Source organism: Hippoglossus stenolepis, chromosome 21 (genome assembly GCF_022539355.2).
Source record: "Hippoglossus stenolepis isolate QCI-W04-F060 chromosome 21, HSTE1.2, whole genome shotgun sequence".
In the NCBI taxonomy this organism is placed as follows: domain Eukaryota; kingdom Metazoa; phylum Chordata; class Actinopteri; order Pleuronectiformes; family Pleuronectidae; genus Hippoglossus; species Hippoglossus stenolepis.
In genome coordinates, this window is record NC_061503.1 from 624,636 (window position 1) to 645,799 (window position 21,164).

The window sequence follows — 21,164 nt, forward strand, 5'->3', positions numbered from 1 at the left end:
CATGCTGAGAGACACTCATGAACAGTCACACAGAGACAGAGCTAAAAAGCTGAGACGCCAGCAGGAAGTGCTGGTGTATTTTGAGTTAGGTTGCTACAACCAGGTTCAATCCGTGAGCCCTGCATGGCACAAACAGAGCTTGTGGATTCATTTCCAGCAGTCTGGCTCCAACACCTTTGTTTTTGCCTCTCATATTGTCCCCATTATCATAAGACTGTCCTCTGCATGAATGGTCCTCTATGTGGAACCAAATGGGTCTTCATCCTCAGGCTCAGACAATATTGGTGATGCCTGTGTGGCTGAGGAGGTGGATGGCTCCTCATCCTGGCCAGTGGTCGAGGGTGCTCCCAAATATTTCAGAAGTAGACGTCTTTTCCTGTGGGGAGACCTGAGGTCAACCGGCCACCGTCCCCATCTCCTTCTGAGTGTGTGAGAGACCTCAGCTTCGCTGCCTGCTGCTCACTAACTGGAAATAGAATGCCTACTCTGACAAGGTAAACTGACACACGGTGACATGATGAAATAGAAAATAGAAAATCATCTTTTTTGCGACCACCTTGTGCCACCCCCGGCATGATGCCACCCTGGGCAGCTGCACATGTGACCCATAGATTCATGTCTGCTGTTGGCCCTTGGCAGAGGTATATTCCCTACTGAGTGCCATTCTAGTTCAATTTTTTATGAAAGATATAGGACTGTACTCTGGTCCAATCCCCTCAGATTGCTATCTTTGGTGTCCTTGAGGAAGGTGTTAGAATGAGTGCTAAACAAAATGCAATCTCCTTGGTTCTAATTGTGCGTTGAATGCGTGAATTCTCATTGAATGAAAAAACAAACAAATCTACGGCTAACCAACCAGACATAGTGGTGCTTGACAAGGACTAGAAGATAGCAGGAGTGATAGATGTAGCAATCTCCACTGACAGTAACATCAGTAAGTAGGTGCACAAGAAGATCTAGAAGTGGCTCAAAGAACAATTGGAACAGATGTGGAAGGCAGGGGCGGACTGGGACAATAATTCAGGCCGGGAATTTGACTCCATTCCAGGCCACCCTTTTCACGCAAAGCACCAGGGGTCTCATTTATAAAACAGTGCGTGGGATTCATACTAAACGTGTACGTGCACACAAAAGCCGGAAATGGCATACGGAAAAGAAAATTCCGATTTATGAAACCGTGTGCACGCACACCTGAACACAATGTTCACTTTATAAATCACAGTCCACCTGGAAACGTTTGTACTTGGATCTGCCTCATACTCCGCCCTCTACATGCCCACTTTCAACCATAAATGGTCAATGCAAAGCTCCTCATGAATATTAAATTATCCTGATGAACAATGGGTTTCCACCGAAGAAATGATAGCAGCTGTCATGACAGAGTCATGGCATCAATCGATGAGAAGAGGAAGCAAAACTTTCTGACATTGACTTCGAAGTGTTTGTTAGTGAGGTGGAGGTGAAGAGCGATTTTATGGGACAGCAGTGATGTCATTAATAAATAAAATACACTGACACACATCTGCTGCTGATGTTACACACTTTAACCTAAATAGCGGCGACCATTATGTAGGCAGCGTACTTACCAGGGGGAGATTCTATCGCAAACCCCCATAGACACCACCACGTGAGCACACTGATCACTACCACTGCAACTCACACTGCAAGGACGAGACCACAACACACTTTTCAAGTGACCACCATCCTTCAGGCCTACTACACAGCATGCAAAGTGGTGTGCATCCCCTGAATACTCCCCGTAGGTCACCCAGCTGCCTAAAACAAGTAAAGGTGTGAGACACTCAGTTGGTTCAGGGTCACCATAAAATATTTAAAAAAACAATCAATACAGACAACACTGGTGTAGGCAAAGTAGCAATCTGGCACTTGATCTGCAACGAGGGGGAGACAAGGTCAGCCATCAAATTGCAACCAAATACATTAGAGGGGATCAGCCTTTACGCTGCTATTAAATATAACCCTGCTCAAAATGGGACCCTACTTTACAGAGACAATGGATGGCTGACTTTGTACTGTGGCTCAAACAGGGGAGAGGTGAACTCTGAATCTTTTCTCAAACATGGGGTCACAGAAATCTGGGTCTAGACACAGCCACCCAACTGAATGTACAAGACACCTCATTAGATTTCAAGCAGAACAATATAAACATATCTTTCTCCCAGTCTCCCTTACCTGCACAAACACAGCAGTCACCATCTACCAGGCATCAGACAAAAGAGGAAGTAATTGCCCGCACCTGTCCTTATAAAGGCGGGGAGTTCTCCAATCACACCTTCCAGGCCGGCGCTCTAACTCATAGCTGTCAACCCTCACATCTAATTTTGCAGGCTAACCCTATTTGTTGATGTAACAGTTACCTGACTAGTTATACATTTGGCCACTCTGTTTATCAGAGAGGAAAATTATCCAAATTACAAAACATAAATATGGGACTGACCAACAAGTATTTAAATACTGAGTTTTCAAGGTATGCTATGGCTATGGTTGAACCCTCAAAAATTCACTAAGAATACAGCAATCATAGAACACACAAATGTACAAGGCAAGACACACAAAACAATTAGCCTACACTTTAATAAAGAGAATGAGACACACTCAAATTATTAACTTTATTTTCAAGCATCAAGCATATTAAAAGTATCAAAAATTTCACACATACTGATATTTAACTTAAGCTACAACCATGTAACTAAGTCAAAAGTTTGAGCTTACAACGTTCACTCACTGGTATCCATAAAGAAAACCACTAAGCGTAACCAGTAAGTAATTATCACTAGTATACCAGTAGGCGGCACAGTAACTCACTGCTCTCTGCCATCTTGTCAATGACGCCATCTTTGTCAAGTGCCATAAGAATCTCCTTCTCTGTTGCCATTAAAAGGAACACTTCTAGGTTCTCTTGAGTTAGGGTGGTTCTTAGGCGGTTCTTCACTAATTTCTTCACTAATCTTGTGTCCAGAACAGTGCAATGTAGGAACAGCTAAGTTACTGTGCAGAGCTCTAAAACTCCCAGGCTTCTGGTGGACAATCCAAGCTTGAGGAAGACATGCAAACCATTTATTATTTAAATAATATGAGTATCGTCAACTTACAGTACGTGAGCTGGTCTGAATCATGAAAATCCTGATCTGAAAATAATCCAACTTTGGACTTGTTCACAACCCAAAACCCTTAATTAGTTTTTGCTATAGGCTTTTAACGTCGGTATCAAACATAAACAGTTTATTATCAACAACTGGTATTACACTGTACTCCCATGCTCCTTGGAAGGTCCTATTTCCCAGGTTGTGAAGTTGTTGTTCTGACTTTGGTTTGTTCATCTGCTTTTAAGTCTTTACAGCATTTGAACAACACCTTGACCACTCTTTTCAATAGTTGCATATCAATTAAGAGTAAATAAAAAGGATCAGGTTCACATTAATGAGAAAATGTCTTTACTGCCGAAAAAGTATGGTGTTATAAGGCTCTTCTGAGAGATGGACATGCAGTTTGCAAGTGACAAAAGTGTAACATTTGATAATTTCACCTTAAAAGCTACTATTTAGAGCTGATTGTAAAATAATATATATATATATATATATATATTAATCTGACAACACATAAATTAGTTACAACTATTGAACCTTTAACTGAGAAATGAGTTCAGCAACAGTAGTTTCAAACCTGTTGTAGTCCCACCTACAGCTATTTAGACCTGCAGATGAAAAAATGTAAATGTCAAAATTTAGACCACCTACAGGCATGTAGTACTAAAACCAATGATCTTGTAGTCTGTGTTTTCATCTAAGTAATAGGTAAACTGTTCAATGAAACCAAGAACTAGCATTCTTTAAACCAAAGAGCACCCACTGCAGTATCACTGTGTGTGTCCTATAGGAAGAGTACAGTGCAGAACAGATCCAGTGGAACTCCATGCATCTCAAGAACTTCAACTCCTGTCTGGAGCTGATTTCCTCTAGGCCACAAGGCATCCTGCATATATTGGACGAGCAGACTTGCCTCCCCCAGGTACAGATATGCACACACGCACACACACATTCATAAATATACATATATCCCTCTTATTATCCTTCGGGTATTCACCTTATTCAATGTTTAAAATCTCTAACAAATGGGTTTGATAAATTTTCCAGATTTATTGGGGACAACTGGGTAAACATAAAATGTACATATTATATGTTTTCAATGTGAACGCATCTGTGTTCTTTGGGATCTTTAGGGTCAGCTACAACAGCCTGAACCAAGGATGTATCAAACATGTTTGAGGTTTCAATATTATTCTACACAGATTTGTTGTGGTTGTTTAGATGATATTGAGGTCACTATAACATGCAACTTTATAAACTTCTAATCATCTAAAAAACCTTAATCTACTCAATCATATAAGATGCCGGCCCTTTTATCTGCCGCGGGAGTTTACAGGCCTTATTGCTATGGCTGTATACATACCACCTAGTGCCAACACCAAGCTTGCACTGGACGCCCTGCTAACCACCATCGGTAAATCACTCAATGCTTACCCTGATGGAATTTTTAACAACATGTGACATGTGCCACGAGAGGTCTTAACACACTGGACCATGTCTACAGCAATGCTAAGGAAGGATACAGAGTCTCCAGCCTCCCCCACTTGGGCCTGTCTGACCATCTATCCCTCTTTCTCATGCCTGCTTACTAACCTCTCATAAGTAACTCCAAACCTAGTGTGAGGATCATAAAGACATGAGGAGGCTTCCTCTCAACTCCAGGACTGACTTACTACACATCCACAGTCCTGTTTTACATAAAGAACTGTGTTGATTGTACAGTTGATAAATGCATCTGGTCCTTCACAAACAACAAACTGTGGATGAATAGGGATGTCAAACTTCTGCTGCTGGAACGCAATACAGCCTTCAGATCAGGAAACAGTGATCTCTAGAGCACTGCCAGGTCCGATCTGAAGAGAGCCATTAGGGGGGCTAAGGCACCATTCTTCACCCCTGAGAATCAACACCGGAGCCCCACAGGGGTATTCTCCCTCAACACACATGACTGCACACCGACCTACAATACAAACAACATTACATTACATTACATTTCATTTAGCTGACACTTTTATCCAAAGCGACTTACAATAAGTGCATTCAACCATGAGGGCACAAACCCAGAACAACAAGAATAGAGAAAGTACAATTTCTTCAAAAAAAGTAAAACTACAAAGTGCTATAAGTAAGTGCCATTTTAAGTGCTACTAAATTGTTAGTTTTAAAAATGTTATTCAAGGTATAGTCGGAAGAGGTGTGTTTTTAGTTTGCGGCGGAAGATGTGTAAACTTTCTGAACATAATTAAATTTGCACACGACACCACCGTGGTTGGCTTGATACACAATGGTGACGAATGTGCCAACAGGGATGAAGTCTGCAAACCAACAGAATGGTGCTCCACCAATAACCTGGCACTTAACATCTACAAAACAAAGGAGATGATCATCATCTTCAGGAAACAGAAGGAGGAACCTGCTCCCCTACACATCAGAGGAGACCAAGTGGAGACTGTGGCCTCCTTTAAATTCCTGGGCACGCACATCTCCCAGGACCTCACATGGACCACAAACATCACGACTCTGGTGAAGAAGACACAGCAGCGGCTGTATTTCCTCAGGACGCTGAAAAGAGCCAACCTGTCCCAGCAGCTGCTTCTCTCCTTCTATCATTGCTCCATTCAAAGCATTCTCACATATGGCACGCTGGTGTGGTTTGTTAGCTGCACTGAGGCAGACTAGAAAGCTCTTCAAAGAGTAATTAAGACTGCACAACAAATCGCTGGAACACAGTTACCAACACTAAAGGACATTTACAAAACACGTTGTCTCAGCCGAGCCAAAAACATAATCAGAGACTCATCCCATCCGGGTCACCACCTCTTTACTCTGCTGCCCTCTGGGAGGCTCTACAGGTCTTTAAAAACCCACACTTCCAGGTTCCAGAAAAGTTTCTATTCAAGTACAATTAGAGAACTAAATTCTGCTCAAAAGTCCCCAACACTGTGAAATAATCAAGTTTGTGCAATCACTGCCATCATGTGACACATTTTATATAGTGCAATACAGAACATGTGCAATTTAATTTTTAACTCTTGACTTTTAACTTATTTATATAGCTTTTACATTACACTGTTTTTATGTGTGTATGTGATCCACTGTTTTTGATGTGTGTATATATGTGTGATCCACTGGAGACAGTAATTTTGTTGTGCACTGTACAATGACAATAACGGCATTGAATATCTATCTTAGTGGGAGAGCCACTGATTTACCTGACATGGGGAGTTGTTGTCTCAACCGCCAGTATTACCTTTCAAAAAAGGAAAGTTATAATGGTCCGGTTATCCACTTGAACAACAGGGTACTTAGTACTCTCATCTAAACAGTTCCAGGCCCCAGCAGGTATGCTGTTCACATGTCAAGACATAAAATCAGCAGTTGAGCTCTTGATAACACGATCAATTGAGAAGGTTATACTTGAGATGACAACTTGCGTTATGACCCAGCTCAAGGGAAGCAACATAGAGGAAGAAGTTATGCCGAATCGAATTTATTGTAAATTAAATTTATCAGAAACCATAGAGTGCTGGCTGATAGCAATGCTGCTGATCCTGGCTGCACAGATAGAGAGAGAAGCTTCTCAGGCTTTGATTAGGCCAGTCAGCAGGTGCCAGGTAAAGAGCTCAAACAAGGGAAGTAGGAGCTCCAGGTTGGCTGGAAAACATGGCACAGAACAAGTTTTGAGACATAAAGGAGAGGCACATGTATGGGTACACTTAGAAAAACTTGGTTGCATAGAAACAATGCAGGACGGACCAGAATGTGACAAAATTGCAGCAATACAGAAGATATAGTTACTATTTAGTTAAGCCATTATCCTTAGTTAAGCGATTCAACGCTTCGGAGCCCACCCTGAAGGAGGTCCAAGAAGCAGTCAAAGCTGCAAGAGCAAGTTCTGCCCCTGGCCCCAGCGGAGTACCCTATAAGGTCTACAAGCAGTGCCAAAGGCTCCTAGTATGTCTCTGGAAGATCCTAAAAGAAATCTGACAGAGAGGAAAGGTGGTTGCTCAGTGGAGGCAAGCGAAGGGTGTTTGGATACCGAAGGAAGAGGACTCAAGCAACATCAAGCAGTTTCGTACCATCTTTTTCAAGATTGTGTCCCAACGCCTTACTGAGTTCCTCTTTAAGAACACATATATAGACACTTCAGTGCAGAAGGAGGGAGTCCCAGGGGTACCTGGATGCCTAGAGCATACACGAGTGGTAACCCAACTGATCCGGGAGGCAAGGGAAAGCAGAGGAGACCTAGCAGCACTCTGGCTGGACCTAACCAACGCATATGGATCGATCCCACACAAGCTCGTTGCAACAGCACTGATTAGACACCATGTTCCAGACATGATCCGGAACCTCATCCTGGACTATTACAACAACTTCAGGTTGAGAGTCTCCTCAGGATCAACATCATCTGCATGGCATCAGCTGAAGAAGGGCTTAATCACTGGCTGCACAATCTCAGTGTCACTGTTCTCCCTGGTTATGAACATGATTGTCAAGTCAGCGGAGGTGGAATGTAGAGGCCCCATGTACAAATCCATGACTAGGCAGCCCCCCATAAGAGCATTCATGGATGACCTAACGGTGATGACAACATCTGTCCCTGGGTGCAGATGGCTCCATCAAGGGCTTAAACGACTCATATCATAGGCAAGGATGAGTTTCAAACCAGTCAAGTCCAGGTCTTTAGTCCTGAAGAAGGGAAGAGGGGCTGACAAGTTCTGCTTTACCCTGGGAGGGACCCAGATTCCGACAGTGACAGAGAAACCGGTCAAGAGCCTGGGCAAGTTCTTTGACGGATCCCTGATGGACACAACCGCACTTCAGCAAACCAGGAGCGACTTGACAGATGCGAAAGTGGCTTCAGTAGGAATCTGTGTCAAGACCGGAAGGAAGTGGCAGGCACATGAAGCTGTCGACAGAGCAGAGGCACGGCTGTGGCACAGCATCTTGGTGGGCACGGTGGCGGTGGGACAGGCTGGAGTGGGCAGCTTTCCCAAACCATGCTATGACAAAGCCCGGGGAAAGGAGAAGCATCAACTGGTGCAGGAGGAGATACTAGCAGAGGTGGAGGAAGAATGCAGAAGCAAGATGGGTGGCATGTACAAGCAAGGCGCCTGGACTGTATGGGAGCAGAACCCTGCAAGACTACCTTGACTGAGCTCTGGAAAGCCGAAGCATGGCGCATCAAGTTTCTCCAGCCAACCTGCATTGCTGGGGCATGGCCAACACACCAGCATGTCAACTGTGCCAGAGGAGGGGCACATTGGAACACATCCTCAGTTGCTGTCCAAAGGCCTTGGGGGAAGGGCGATACAGCTGGGCGCCATGACCAGGTCCTAAGGTCCTTGGCAGACACAATCAGCACAGCGATCCAAAGCAGCAAGAACAAGCATGCCCCGAAAAAGTCCATCACCTTCATCAGTGCTGGGGAGAAGGCACACTATCAGCCTAGCTCTGCAGAAGTGCTTTTTACCACGGCACGGGACTAGCAGCTCAAATTCGACCTAGGAAGGCAGCTCAAGTTCCCAAAAAAACATTGCAACCACGTCGCTCTGCTCAAACATGGTGTTAACATTGGAGTCTACAAAGCAAGTCGTCCTGATGAAACTTACCGTCCCCTGGGAAGACCAGATCAAAGAAGCCAATGAATGCAAGAGGGCAAAGTACAGAGATCTTGTCGCAGAATGCAGGACCAATGAATGGAAAAACCCGCTGAGAGCCAGTTGAAGTTGGGTGCCAGGGCCACTCTCTAATAAAGACACTGAAACTCCCTGGAGCAAAAGGACTGCAGCGCAAAAGAGCCACAAAGAGCATCCTGGAGGCTGCCGAAAAGGCCTCATGATGGTTGTGGATCTGGAGGGGGAATCTATGGTGTAGTCACTGTTACAGTTACAGTTGATATTCTATTTTTAAAAATAAGATCTTTCTAAATGATTGAAAATGTGTTTGGTTTTCCTTTTTTTTCTCTTCTTTTCTTCCAAATGTTATTTATAACAATAAACACCCAAAAGATCTGTCTTTCCAATTTTAGGTCAATTGGTGAGATTTTACGGTGATTTGTATATTCTTCTATAGTTGCATAATTGGTACTCTGGATGAATACATCCAGAATACTGATTTGGGTGGGTGGGAGGAATGATCGAGGTGGCAGCTGATGATGGATCACGATGGTGGATCCTAATGATGGACTGTGGATTATGGTGGCACCTGATTGTGGATCCTGATCGTGGTGGCAGCTGATCGTGGACTATTATTTTTAACGAGACTGCTGATATACAATAGGCCTACTCACATACTCTACCATAACTGACAATAACTCCTCAATTCATATACTTTCCATTATGTTACAAACTGTTTCTTCTAATCAATGTTGTAAATTCTCCTTTACACGTGGCATCTATCGCACTTCTGTCTGTCCTGGGAGAGGGATCCCTCACATGTGAGGGATCTATCTGAGGTCTCTAGGTTTTTTCCACTGTTTAAAAGGGTTTTTTAGTCGTTTTTTCTTACTCTTGTTGAGTGTTAAGGGCAGAGGATGTCGCACCTTGTTAAGCCCTATGAGACAAATTGTGATTTGTGAATATAGGCTATGCAAATAAAATTTCATTGATTGATTGATTGATTGAACATAAAGGGCTTTCTTTTTTTCCATTTTTTTTATTTTTCAGGCCACTGACCACACCTTCCTCCAGAAATGCCACTACCACCATGGGAACAGCCCCCACTATGCCAAGCCCAAAAGCCCACTTCCAGTCTTTACTATTTATCACTATGCTGGAGCTGTCACTTATCAGGTACCAGGAAAAGCACAACAATTTATTGCAGCTGATGCAGTGACAACAATTGTACTTTAAATAATGCTCTTTTCTTGTTTTAGGTTCAGAATTTCCTGAATAAGAACCATGACCAGTTCAAGACAGAAGTGGTGGAACTTTTTGCCAGGAGTCAGTTAAAGGTGAAAACAACTAGAAACTTACACAGGTTGTCAATGTGGGCCCATTTGCTTAGCATAGCATAGCAAAGCAGAATTTTTGGAATTGGTTAACAGGCAAAATACTGAAAGTATCATGAATTAAAAAGACAACAATTTCAGTCACTCTTCTCCACCCGTTTCAATTTGAATACATACAATCTCATTCCTTCATAACAACACCATTACCCTAAGGATGATTAATTATTGTAAATACATAACAAACCAGTCACAGTAGACGTCCCAGAGTGAAGGACACAGGAACAGTGGGGAGAGAGGAGTGATCAGACTGTGTGCAAATATAGGCGTGATCAGTTGGTACAGACATTGTAATGCAATGTCACCTGGGTCAAAAGGAGGGAAGAACAGGGGATTTACATTGACCCCGTTCAGACCTGGTATGAATAATCTTCCTGAGTGATCCGTTAACAAGTGGTCAGCGCTCAGCCCAGGTCTGAACGCACCCCAATTTTTCCTCAATGAGTCTTGAGATCTGATCACTCGGACCACATTTTGGTGTGATCTGAGTGATGAAAGCATCAGGCAAGGCAAGGGCAATGGGTGAGATGGGAAGGAGTGGAAAAAAAAAAGATCTCCTGGATAGACCAATGGAAGATAGGGACATTCATGACCTTCATGGCTGCCTTGATGTCTTTCCATCTCCCAAGAATCTCAGCCAGTAGTGGGGAGAGGATCCCACATGTCTTCTATTCCCAACTTCAACAACACTAAAGGACATCCCGGTGGTCTAAAAGACCAGCCTCACTCAAGGCCAAAACACTTATTAACCCTGCCAGGTCCTACAGCCCTGGAAAGTTGGAAAACATATGTCAACACTGTGGCAAACGACGCTGCCACCGGGGTCTCCCAACAACAGCCAGAGACAAACTATTCAGGTTTCAACATGCCTCATTAGAGGAGAACGGCAAACATAAATTGTCCAGTAGTCTCAGTTGGCATCGTGGCAGCTCACCTCAGCTCTGTCCATGTGTCTTTCTCTGTCTCATGTGTGTCACCCTCTGAGTTGGCAGCTCTGCTGCTGCTTTTTTAATCCAGGGAGAATAATTGGCCAACTGACCTCAGCTGTGCCAATTAAATCTCCCTGATTCACCTGGAGGTGCTCTGACAAGCTACCCCCCATTGCCAAAAAACACATTCGGGGGTCACCGCCACCTGGGGATCCAGAAGAGGAACGGGCACCGCTGCCTTCACCACTATCTGGGGACCTGGAAGAGGAGCGGGAGCAGTCTTCACCTCCCATCTGCCTGCTCCCGGTACATGGCCATGAACTCCTCTGTCATTCCAGCCAGCTCCATCTCCAACTTCACGTTGCCCACATTGGGCCCCACATTGGGTGCCACTTTGGCAAACAACGTTTGGGTCTCCCAACAGCAGCCAAAGACAAACAATTCATTTTTATTTTGAGAACAGAAAAAACATAAATTCAAATAACAGAACATAGCTTTATCGTGGCCCAGCTCTGTTCAGTCTCCTCCTATCTTAGGTTTCGTGTGTTTCTCCCTCTGCACCAACTAACTCTCCCTGGTTCACCTGGAGGAGCTCTGACGAGCTACCTCCATAAACACCTTTCCTCCACACTTCACACCACAAACAATTCTTTGGGAAGGTGAGGGTCCAACTAGACTCGCCACTTCCCCTGAGCCTCACTCATGCAAGTTTAAATCAAGCTTACAGTGGGTGGATGCAGTGTAGGAGGCTTATGAGCGTGAATATGTGGAGCTGGCCAATGCTCAACAATATGGCTGGAAAACAAAGGTCTAGCCAGTTGAGGAAGGCTGCTGAGGGTTTGTACCCAGATCAACTACAAGACTGCTTGAGATACGAGTACAAGGGAAGACCAACCAACTACTATAGACTTCTCCAGAGTGCTGAGAAGAGCAGTCAGAGGGCTTGGATGAAGATGATTGGGCACCAACTGAGTGGATGGCATCTAGGGACCCTAAGATTCACTGCTTAACCATTTGGAGGTACAAAAACCTTCTGGAGAGTAAGTGTCCAGTACCTAGTATCTGTTGTGCCATAATGCATTAAACGTGATACCATAAAATGGTGTGCCTTTCGGCATTCAATAAATTTGGTTATCAAAATAAAATATTAAATATTAATGTTTTATTATTAATATTAAATAATAACTTTAATTGATTAAAGTTACCTCGGGGCACCACCCTTCAAAGGAAGGGAAAAGATAGCCAATTTATTGAATAAAGTCTCATAAAAGTACTAACTACAAATTTGGAACTCTGATTAACAATTAAATTAATAACTATAACCAAAATTACCATATAGATAGTTAGCTAAGTTGAAGGATATGGATTTCTTGACAGTGTAGAGGTTGGCAAAATTCACTTATGCAACATTAATAAAAATGTGCGTGAAAGGGGAAAAAGGAAGTTGCTGTGCAGTTCGCAGTTTTGTGTCGTCTTGCAAGTCTGTGGCTCCTGCCTTGGTGATTCTGTTGAGCTGTGTAGCTCAGTTGCTGGTTGAAGTTTTCCTGCAGGACATCGCATCGCTGCTAGGAGGGTTGGTAGAGCTTGGAGTATGAGGAGGTTTCCTTGGTGAGATGAGCTGGAAGCTGCACCTTTGTGCTCCTCTCGAAGAGTTGGATGGAAAAAGAGGATGTGAGCTGGAGAAGAGGCTCGACAGCCTTCCCTCCTGTGGAAGGATTGTAGGAAGAGGCAGAAGAGACAGAAGAGGGGGAGACCTGGCCTTATATTGGCCCGATGACCTCACAGGTCATGGGGTCCAGAGTGACCAATGGGAGTTGAAACCTGTGTCCCTGGGGGGGGTTTCACACCTCTGATGCTCCCTGGGAGACTGAGTTCCTTGCTCTGGTTTTTGATGGCCCCTGGGAGACTGAGTCCTGGAGGGACATGCTGCTTCAGGCTTTGACGGCACATGTAGGCCGAAGTGTGGTTTCACAAAAAACCATGGCCCAACATATCTTACTCAAGTATCTCAGGTGTGTGATAAGTATATCACCGGAGACATATACTTCTATGTAACAGATGTCATAATGACAAAGTTTTTTTATTTTATTTATGAAAAATATACATAGAAGACATGCATGGGAGTGAAAATCACTTTAGCAAATTGCACGTCCAGAAATGTCAGACAGGTCACCAATTTATATATTCTCTGCTGATAATTAAGAGATAAAAAAGTCAAACCTTTCGTGAAAATAAATTCTTATTAAGTAATTTATTTGCTTTGGTGAAAATAGTGTCCTTCTTTAGTCTTGTACAGTAAAAATGATCAACAAGCTACAGACAAAAAATGTTTTAAAGTGAAAATGATTCATTACCGGTATCATGACTAGCAGTAGTCTAAAGAGTAAAAATATTTAGGGAAATGCATTGTACAATGATTTTAAATATGAGAAACCAGTTATTTCAAAAACATCCATAGGAATCCCAAAACACACTAACACACAACAAAGAAAAAAATGTTTACTTCATAAGGCCGTGTTCAGCAGATGGTGTCAGAGATGTTCCAGAAGGTTCACGATGATTACATTCAGCAGAGAGAGCTTGGCTGGAGAAGGAAAGGCCTTCGACAGCAGCACTTTACTGCTGCCTCACACTTCCTCCAGTCCTTGAATGAACTCATCACCCGCCTGGAGAGGTACCGACACACAAAGAATTCTATCAGTAAAAACCTTTGAAGGGGATACAGTTTGACTACATGCATTTAGCAGCTGTGGTTTCTTGGGGTCATTTATTTAAATATATGTAATGGAAATATAAAGATCCATGACAAATATATCCAAAATATTAATTTGGTGTGAATCGTCTCTGATACCAGCTCTACAAGAGATTTCGTGAGATGACTGAATGGCTCTGATGAGGATGTTTCTTGAATATGTGTTAATCATGTGTATTGCTGTTGGTTAATACTCATACGATATGCCAAACATTTGTCGTGCCTTTTAAGATAATTAAATACTAAACAGGTCTCAGTTGCAGGCATGTCTAAAGATGAAACAACTTCTTGATAAGTAATTTTTGTCTTTGCTTTTTCTCACTTTATAACCAGATGCAAAACTACGTTTATTCGTTGTCTGAAGCCAAACTATGTTAAGGTGACCTCAATTGATTTATTTAAATGTAATCTAGTATTATAACACCAGGTACCAACAGTATTTTCCCGGACAAACAATGCATGCATTGGATCTCACATATCTTCTATCAGCTTCCAGGTATCTTTGATGTGGACTATATGTCAGCCCAGCTGAGGCATGGAGGGATGCTGGAGACTATCCACATCCGGAAAGAGGGATTTCCCATCCGGCTTCAATACTCCTACTTCATAGAAAGGTGTTGCAAATATACAAAGCCTCCCTGCCTACATCATTATTAGACTACTTGTTACTTAAAGATGTACAGCACTTCACAACAACTGATTCATTCTAATTGTGGGAATATTCAGATAAACATTTGCAAGCAACAACAGTGTAAAGCAGAGTGTTTCCCACAGTTGATCTGTTATTTCATAGAGGCTTCTTTTATTTAGAGTACCCTCCACAACAAAAGTAATTAATTTGTATGGAGGAACAGAGATGATCTGTCGAAGTTGTGTTATGGTGCTGACACTCTCAAATCATTTGCATCATTGGGGATTTAAGGGCTTCCAAGATGAGCTTGCCATATGATCCATTTCACAGGTATGGGGTTCTGTTGACCCAGCAATTGAGTGAGGTGTCAGACAAAGAACAGACAATGGCTTTGCTGGACATGGTTGGTGCAGAGGAGGAACACTACAGACTGGGTCTCACCAAGGTACCTATTTGCTTATTCATGAGTTTCATTGGAAGTTTTTACTATACATATCAACGTTGTCAGACTTATATGTGTGTTAGCTGTTCCTCAAGGAGCTTCTGTACAAGCAGCTGGAGGAGAAGTGGAACAACACTCAGACCTGGGCTGCCATCACCATCCAGAGGAACATCAGGGGCTTCCTCTGCAGAAGGAACTTCAAGTTCTTCAGACAGAAAGCCATTGTCATTCAGAGCCACATTCGAGGACACCAGGCCAGGTATAGAGAGCATAGAGACCAGAGAGGAATAGAAGGTTGATAAAAGCTGTAATGAAATCTCTGGATTTACAGGAGACAATGTCAATTAAATACAAATGGCACTTGTGATTCTTGGTTTTGAGTCTTTGACTGTGGTAAGCTGACTAATGGCACAAAGGAGCCCCCTAAGTGCTTTGAGCCAAGTGGCTGGATGAGTCTGTTGCTGAATGTGCTCCTTACCTACTTCAGTTTGGGACAGAGGTAATGAGAAGGGTTGTTGATAGCTTTTAGCTTTCCTCTCATCTTGTTATCTGTTACTGGCTCCACATTGTCCAGCCACATCCCCACCACATCGCTGGCCTCCCTTACCAACTTCTTCAGTTGGTTAGCACCAAAGCTCCCTAAGCGCCCACCCCAACACACGACAAGAAAGTAGATGATACTGGCCAACAGTGGCTGCTGGTTAATACAAGGCGCCGTCCCTTCCAACATCCTGAGAAATAATTTAATTACAACCCCAAATCAGAAAAAGTTGGGACGGTAAGTTACATTTATAATTAATACTGAAAACACTGATTTGTAAATGATATTTTACCTGTATTACAATGAAAACGATACAAAAGCACATTATCTGATCTTTGACCTCATGAATTCTATTGTTTTTTCAAAATAAAAAATCTATTTGGATTCTTGTAACCTATTTCCAAAACGTTGGGACAGTAAGACATTTTCCACTTTGTAATATTGCCATTCCTTTTCACAACACTTAAAAGACGTTTAGGGACTGAAGACACCAAGTGATGAAACGTTTTATGTGTCATTTCGTCCCATTCTTCTTGCAAACAAGTCTTACGGTGTGCAACAGTACGGGGTCTCCGGGACTGCACCCAGGCCAGTCGAGCACCCGCACCTCTTCTTCCGCAGCTATGCCTTTGTGTGTGCAGAATGTGGTTTTGCATTGTCTTGTTGAAATATGCATGGACGTCCCAGGAAAAAAAGAGAAAATCTTGAAGGCAGCATATGCTGCTTTTTCAAAATCTCTATGTACTTTTCGGCATTAATGATGCCATCACAGAACTGTAAGTTACCTTTGCCAAGGGCACTGACAAAACCCCATACCATGACAGACCCTGGCTTTTGGACTTGTTGCTGGTAACAGTCTGGATGTTCCTTTTCATCTTTGGTCCGGAGCACACGGCATCCATTTCTTTAAAAAAAGACGTGAAATACTGACTCGTCTGAGCACAATACACATTTCTACTGTGTTATGGTCCATTCCAGATGCCTTCTGTTATGGAAGTTTTCTGTAAGCTGGTGAAAAGAGAACTCAGGGAGTTTACTTTAATGTAGACTTTATGCATCAAGGAGACCAGAAGGTGGAGCAATATACAAATGCTAACAGAGTAATATGAGCAATTGTCACCACCAAGTCTTAAGATGTCTCCCACAGCATCCCCATATACTGTATCTTCCTCTACTTCCGTCATCCATTCCAACAGCACATCCATGAATGGCTAGAATTGCTGTCACTCTCTATGTTACATGTAGGTGTTAGCATCCTATTGGATTGTTAAGTCTAAATATGCATTCCTAAATCACATTGTGTCCTTACGTCTTGCCACTGGTGAAATACGCAAAAGAGTTAGAGTTGGTGAGAGTTGAAGTTGGTGTCTATCTGTCTGGCGCATCTGAGTTAGATATGGAAGTCCCCGAGCGTAGACACTACAATTTACTGTTGGTTGGCTCTTTATCTATAACCTGACCTTGGGTACTGCTTGGAGAGAGAAGGGAGTGTAGAAAGTTTCATTACCAATAAAAAATCCTTGTAGGGGTTTAACCATGCCTCTGTGGCAGGATCAGGGAATCAGAATGGTTGCGACAACTCCACCAAAGGGAATTTCACCCCCAGAAATTATAAGGCTGTGTTTAAAATAAACACAGACTTTTCACACAGGTTTGAAACATCCAAAGGGTCAGTGAGAAAGGTCCATTAACTAAATGTATTTATTGAACAAAAATGTATTACGCATTACTGGGGCACCAGCTCCTATATAAATCTCAGATCATGAAGTCATGAATTTTTTATTCAATGGATCTTGTTCTCTACTTAAAAAGACACAAATGCAACAACCAGATACAAATATATGAGATTTATTGACTATCTACTAAGGGAATGTTTACACGGATCATAATGCAAAGAAAATACAAAATGGAATAAATGAAACATCTTGATATCTAGCAATGAAATTGAAAGGTGACTATTTGGGTGATTGTGGCAGATTATGTGATAAAATGGATTCTGCTGTAATAACGTTACTGGTAATTTATGAATTGATAAGAATAAGCTTAACTTCGTTATAGAAATACTGTGAAAAATTGGTGATGGTCATACGACGTTAAATTTCCAAAATATTTAAACAAGAATTTTATTTTAATTGTAAAAGTTATTTAAAAGTATAACAAAAATGAGTATATGATGCACTGGTCTTCTTATTAGCTGGCTGTTGATTTGGCTTAAAGAAAAATAGGATCTCTCGCAGGAAAGTAGTAGAAGTAAGGTAAAAGTAAAGACAAAGAGTCTTTGTCCGACCACTGTTTAATGGGGGCGGTCACACTAAAGACAAAACAACTTTTGGAAGATAAGTAATGATTTTGCATTTTTAGGATCGATTTGAAGGTTCTTTTAATAACTTTCGAAGCTCAGCATGGGCTGGCCACTTGTTACATTTCGCAGCTCTGACTCCCTACAATCCCAGTCGCAACTTGTCCTTGTTAGCGGTCCCTAGGTCAAGGCTGACTAGTCAGGGTGACCGGGCTTTCTCTGTCAGGGCCCAGAGGCTCTGGAACTCCCTGCCTGACGAGATTAGGCTCGCCAACTCATTACCTAGCTTCAAAACACTGCTCAAAACTTATTTTTATAGGACAGCTTTTTTTAACATCCGATTTGTAACTCTGGTACCACTGTGTCGTTGGAAGTCCTTTATTCCTTTTATATTATTTTATCGCAACCACATTTGATGTAGTTTCTTAAATAGGTAAGCTTTTGACTCTGCTGCCTATAAGTGTAGGTGTGTAGTTTAGTTTTTTCTTTTAAAGGCTTAGAGGTAGTGATGTCTTATCTACTGAGCTTGCCATACAACCCACTAGCCCTGTTTTCCTGGACCAGCTGTAAGCCTGTTTAGTCTGTATTTTATTTTTATTTTCTGAATTGCCCCACCTGAGAGTCGTTATTTTAGTCTTTGCATGAGCTGTGACACTAAAGAAAACAAGGATTTTAGTTAGAAAAAACTGGTCAAATAAAAAAAACACAAAAAGTATTTTAACAAAGTAGAAAATAATTTTAGTCTGAACTTAATAAAACCAAATGTCAGCACACTGTGACATCATTGTCAATTATAATTACAAGTGGACCACAGCGTAGCCTACCTCTGACGATTTAACCATCTGTCTGTAGTCAGAGGTGAAACAGTTTAAGAAATTCTTGTTTGGTTTGTGAAACAAGTGAGGAAAAGACCATGTTCCAGATTCTAGCTTGCATGATGCAAATTTGGTGTAATGGGCCCCATCCTATGTTTGGATTTGGATTTTAAGCAGACCTGTCCAAGACAAACTGAGAGCAGCGAATCAGTTTTGACATATAGGAAGCCAGTTCTCAACTGATTTGAACTACCTTCTTTAAAACTTGTTTTTTTAAATCACTTAATGTGACTGTGATGTATGTGTGTATAATAGCCAGAGGGCAAGAAAAGTAGAATGTCTGAACGACAAAAACTTGTTACTTAGTTATTTCCACCTAGTGTCATGAGTGTAGTGTAATGAGAACACAATTCTTAATTTCAAATGATGTCGTGTTCTTTTATCCCGAGGTATGAGAAGAGTCGGTCTCTGTTTGGTTCAAAAAGTATTTATTCAGAAGCAATGAAAAGGTACAGCATAGCTATGTGCACATAGCTATGGGCACTCAATACACAGCCTCAGCTAAGTCAGTAGCACGGGGTAGTCAAGAGTCGCCCCGAACGGACGACAGGTGCAATATTTATAATAGTAGGTAGAAGGCGTGGTCCCAGCATCTTGGAACTGGAATCCACCAATGATGAGGAGCCGCTCCCAGGTTCGTCCCTCCTTTGATAGTAGCTGGGCAAATCTTCACATTCTGACAGTGTTTGGTTTTGTGTATTAAAAACAAGCCTTTATCCGGCTGAAGCTTTGTGAGTCTTCAGTAGTTTTGCAGATACAGTGTTGTTGTTCATTGGAGTGAGAAACATTGTGTTCCTGCTTTATTGGCTGTATGTTCTGTGTGCGTAAGCATGCGCATTTTCCAGACAAGACAACGCCTTTCCTATCTGCCCTTCAGAAGCTGGGGCAGCTGCTTGATTTCTTTCTAAGGCATAGGTCACAGTGTCTTAATGAGCACAGTGCATTCATGTATGTGTGATGTTGAATAAAGCTAAAGGAATACTGTTTAAGTACAGTGTATTGTATGCCACGGATTACAGTCCTAACACATAACAAAACATTAATTCTTTCTGTTAAGGTACAAACATGGTGCGTGTAAAATCGATCCTTTTCGGGGCTATAGTGTCTAATTATATTATTAAAATCCTAACAATGAGCAGCAATAAAAACATAATTATAAATATTATATTCAATTAATGGTGATGAAGAAGTGAATTAGAGAAGAATAGAAAACCTAAAGATGAGGCAGAAATTAGAGCTGAGAGGGAGTTACGTTTCACCTGAAGCCTAAAATGAGGTCAGAGAGTGATATACTAACATTGAACACTTTGTGTTGCCACCCCCTCCCTTCATCTAGGAAGTACTACAAGCGTCTGAAGCAGTCCTTCACCCAGTTCTGGGCGGTTATACTGGTAACAAGAGACACCATTAAGAGACGTCATTGGAGGAAGGTAAATGGTAAAGAGAGATGTTGCCCAGCAAAGTCCCTGATTGGGTTTCCTGGCAACCTCATGTTTGCTTAGTTTATTGTGCTGTAAACCTTTGCTCTAACAATCAACAACCTTTGGCCAAAAAGTACATTTGGTCACTTTTCTTTTTTAATTGTCTCTGAGATTGCTTTTTTCACCTCATAATGGAATCTATATAGTGATTATTGTTAATTTATGTTTTTTATTATACATTTGTATTAATTATTATTATAAGAAATCTCATCCCTTTCCTTTAACCAACTTTCTTATCTTGCATTAGTCATGTCGTTTTGACAGAGACACACACACGCCCCGGTTACACACTCTGGACATGGACTTCAACCTCTCTCAGTGAAATTTGAAACAACACTAAATCTCTTGTTCCACCTTCTGTAACCCGTTCCTTAGACTTCTAGTTCTAGCTATAACAGGAGGCTTCTTTTTCCTAAAATAGTGCAAACCCAGGGGATAGTTACAGAGGAAACTTTAATCAACCTAAAGATTCTTCTATCAGGTACTGCTTGGGTTTAATCTATTTTTCTTATTCTCTCTAAACTTACAATTATTGTTTTTCTTCTTATCATGCTGTTGTTGTTTTACGAGGCTTTGACCATGAAAAGTGGTGCTATGAGGTGTCTACTCACAGACTGCGTAGGGCAGCTGTTGACTTGTTCATAATCTTAACCTTAGAATTAAGTTTAAAAGACAAGATTCATTTTGGAGTTTTACAGATCTTACAGTACCTTCTGATACAATATAAGCACATGTTTTTATGTAAATGATTCATTTTCACCTTTTCTGTGACATGAATTTTAATTTTGATTTCATTGCACTCTTGTTCAGAGATCTACGTAACTCACAATTTTCCTAATAATTTCCAAGGAAATGTGTCAAACAATTCTAAGGAGTGTTCCTATAGAAAAGATTAGGTGATTTTTTGGGGGTTTTGGAGAAAAGGAAGATACTTGTAAATTGGTGCACTTACCAGTAAGTAATTCCAATCAATAAAAAGCAGTAATGCATAATATTTACTTAAGTTTAAAACATGTGACCAATGTTACACACAAATATCAAGTTACTTATTAGTTGTACAGTGTCTTCTAAAGCTCTGGAGGAGCAATACAAAATAAA

General features: G+C 41.8%; 1 protein-coding gene across 1 annotated transcript in view; it reads left to right on the top strand.

Moving 5' to 3' along the window:
* The window catches only part of myo15b (myosin XVB), a 100,106-nt gene that overhangs the window by 29,554 nt on the left and 49,388 nt on the right, over positions 1-21,164 (top strand). The window contains exons 15-23 of the mRNA XM_047338416.1: positions 3,898-4,029; positions 9,776-9,901; positions 9,985-10,062; positions 13,571-13,719; positions 14,131-14,176; positions 14,287-14,411; positions 14,759-14,873; positions 14,954-15,129; positions 19,922-20,015. Coding sequence (XP_047194372.1) covers positions 3,898-4,029; positions 9,776-9,901; positions 9,985-10,062; positions 13,571-13,719; positions 14,131-14,176; positions 14,287-14,411; positions 14,759-14,873; positions 14,954-15,129; positions 19,922-20,015 — 1,041 coding nt within the window. The remainder of the gene's footprint in view (positions 1-3,897; positions 4,030-9,775; positions 9,902-9,984; positions 10,063-13,570; positions 13,720-14,130; positions 14,177-14,286; positions 14,412-14,758; positions 14,874-14,953; positions 15,130-19,921; positions 20,016-21,164) is intronic.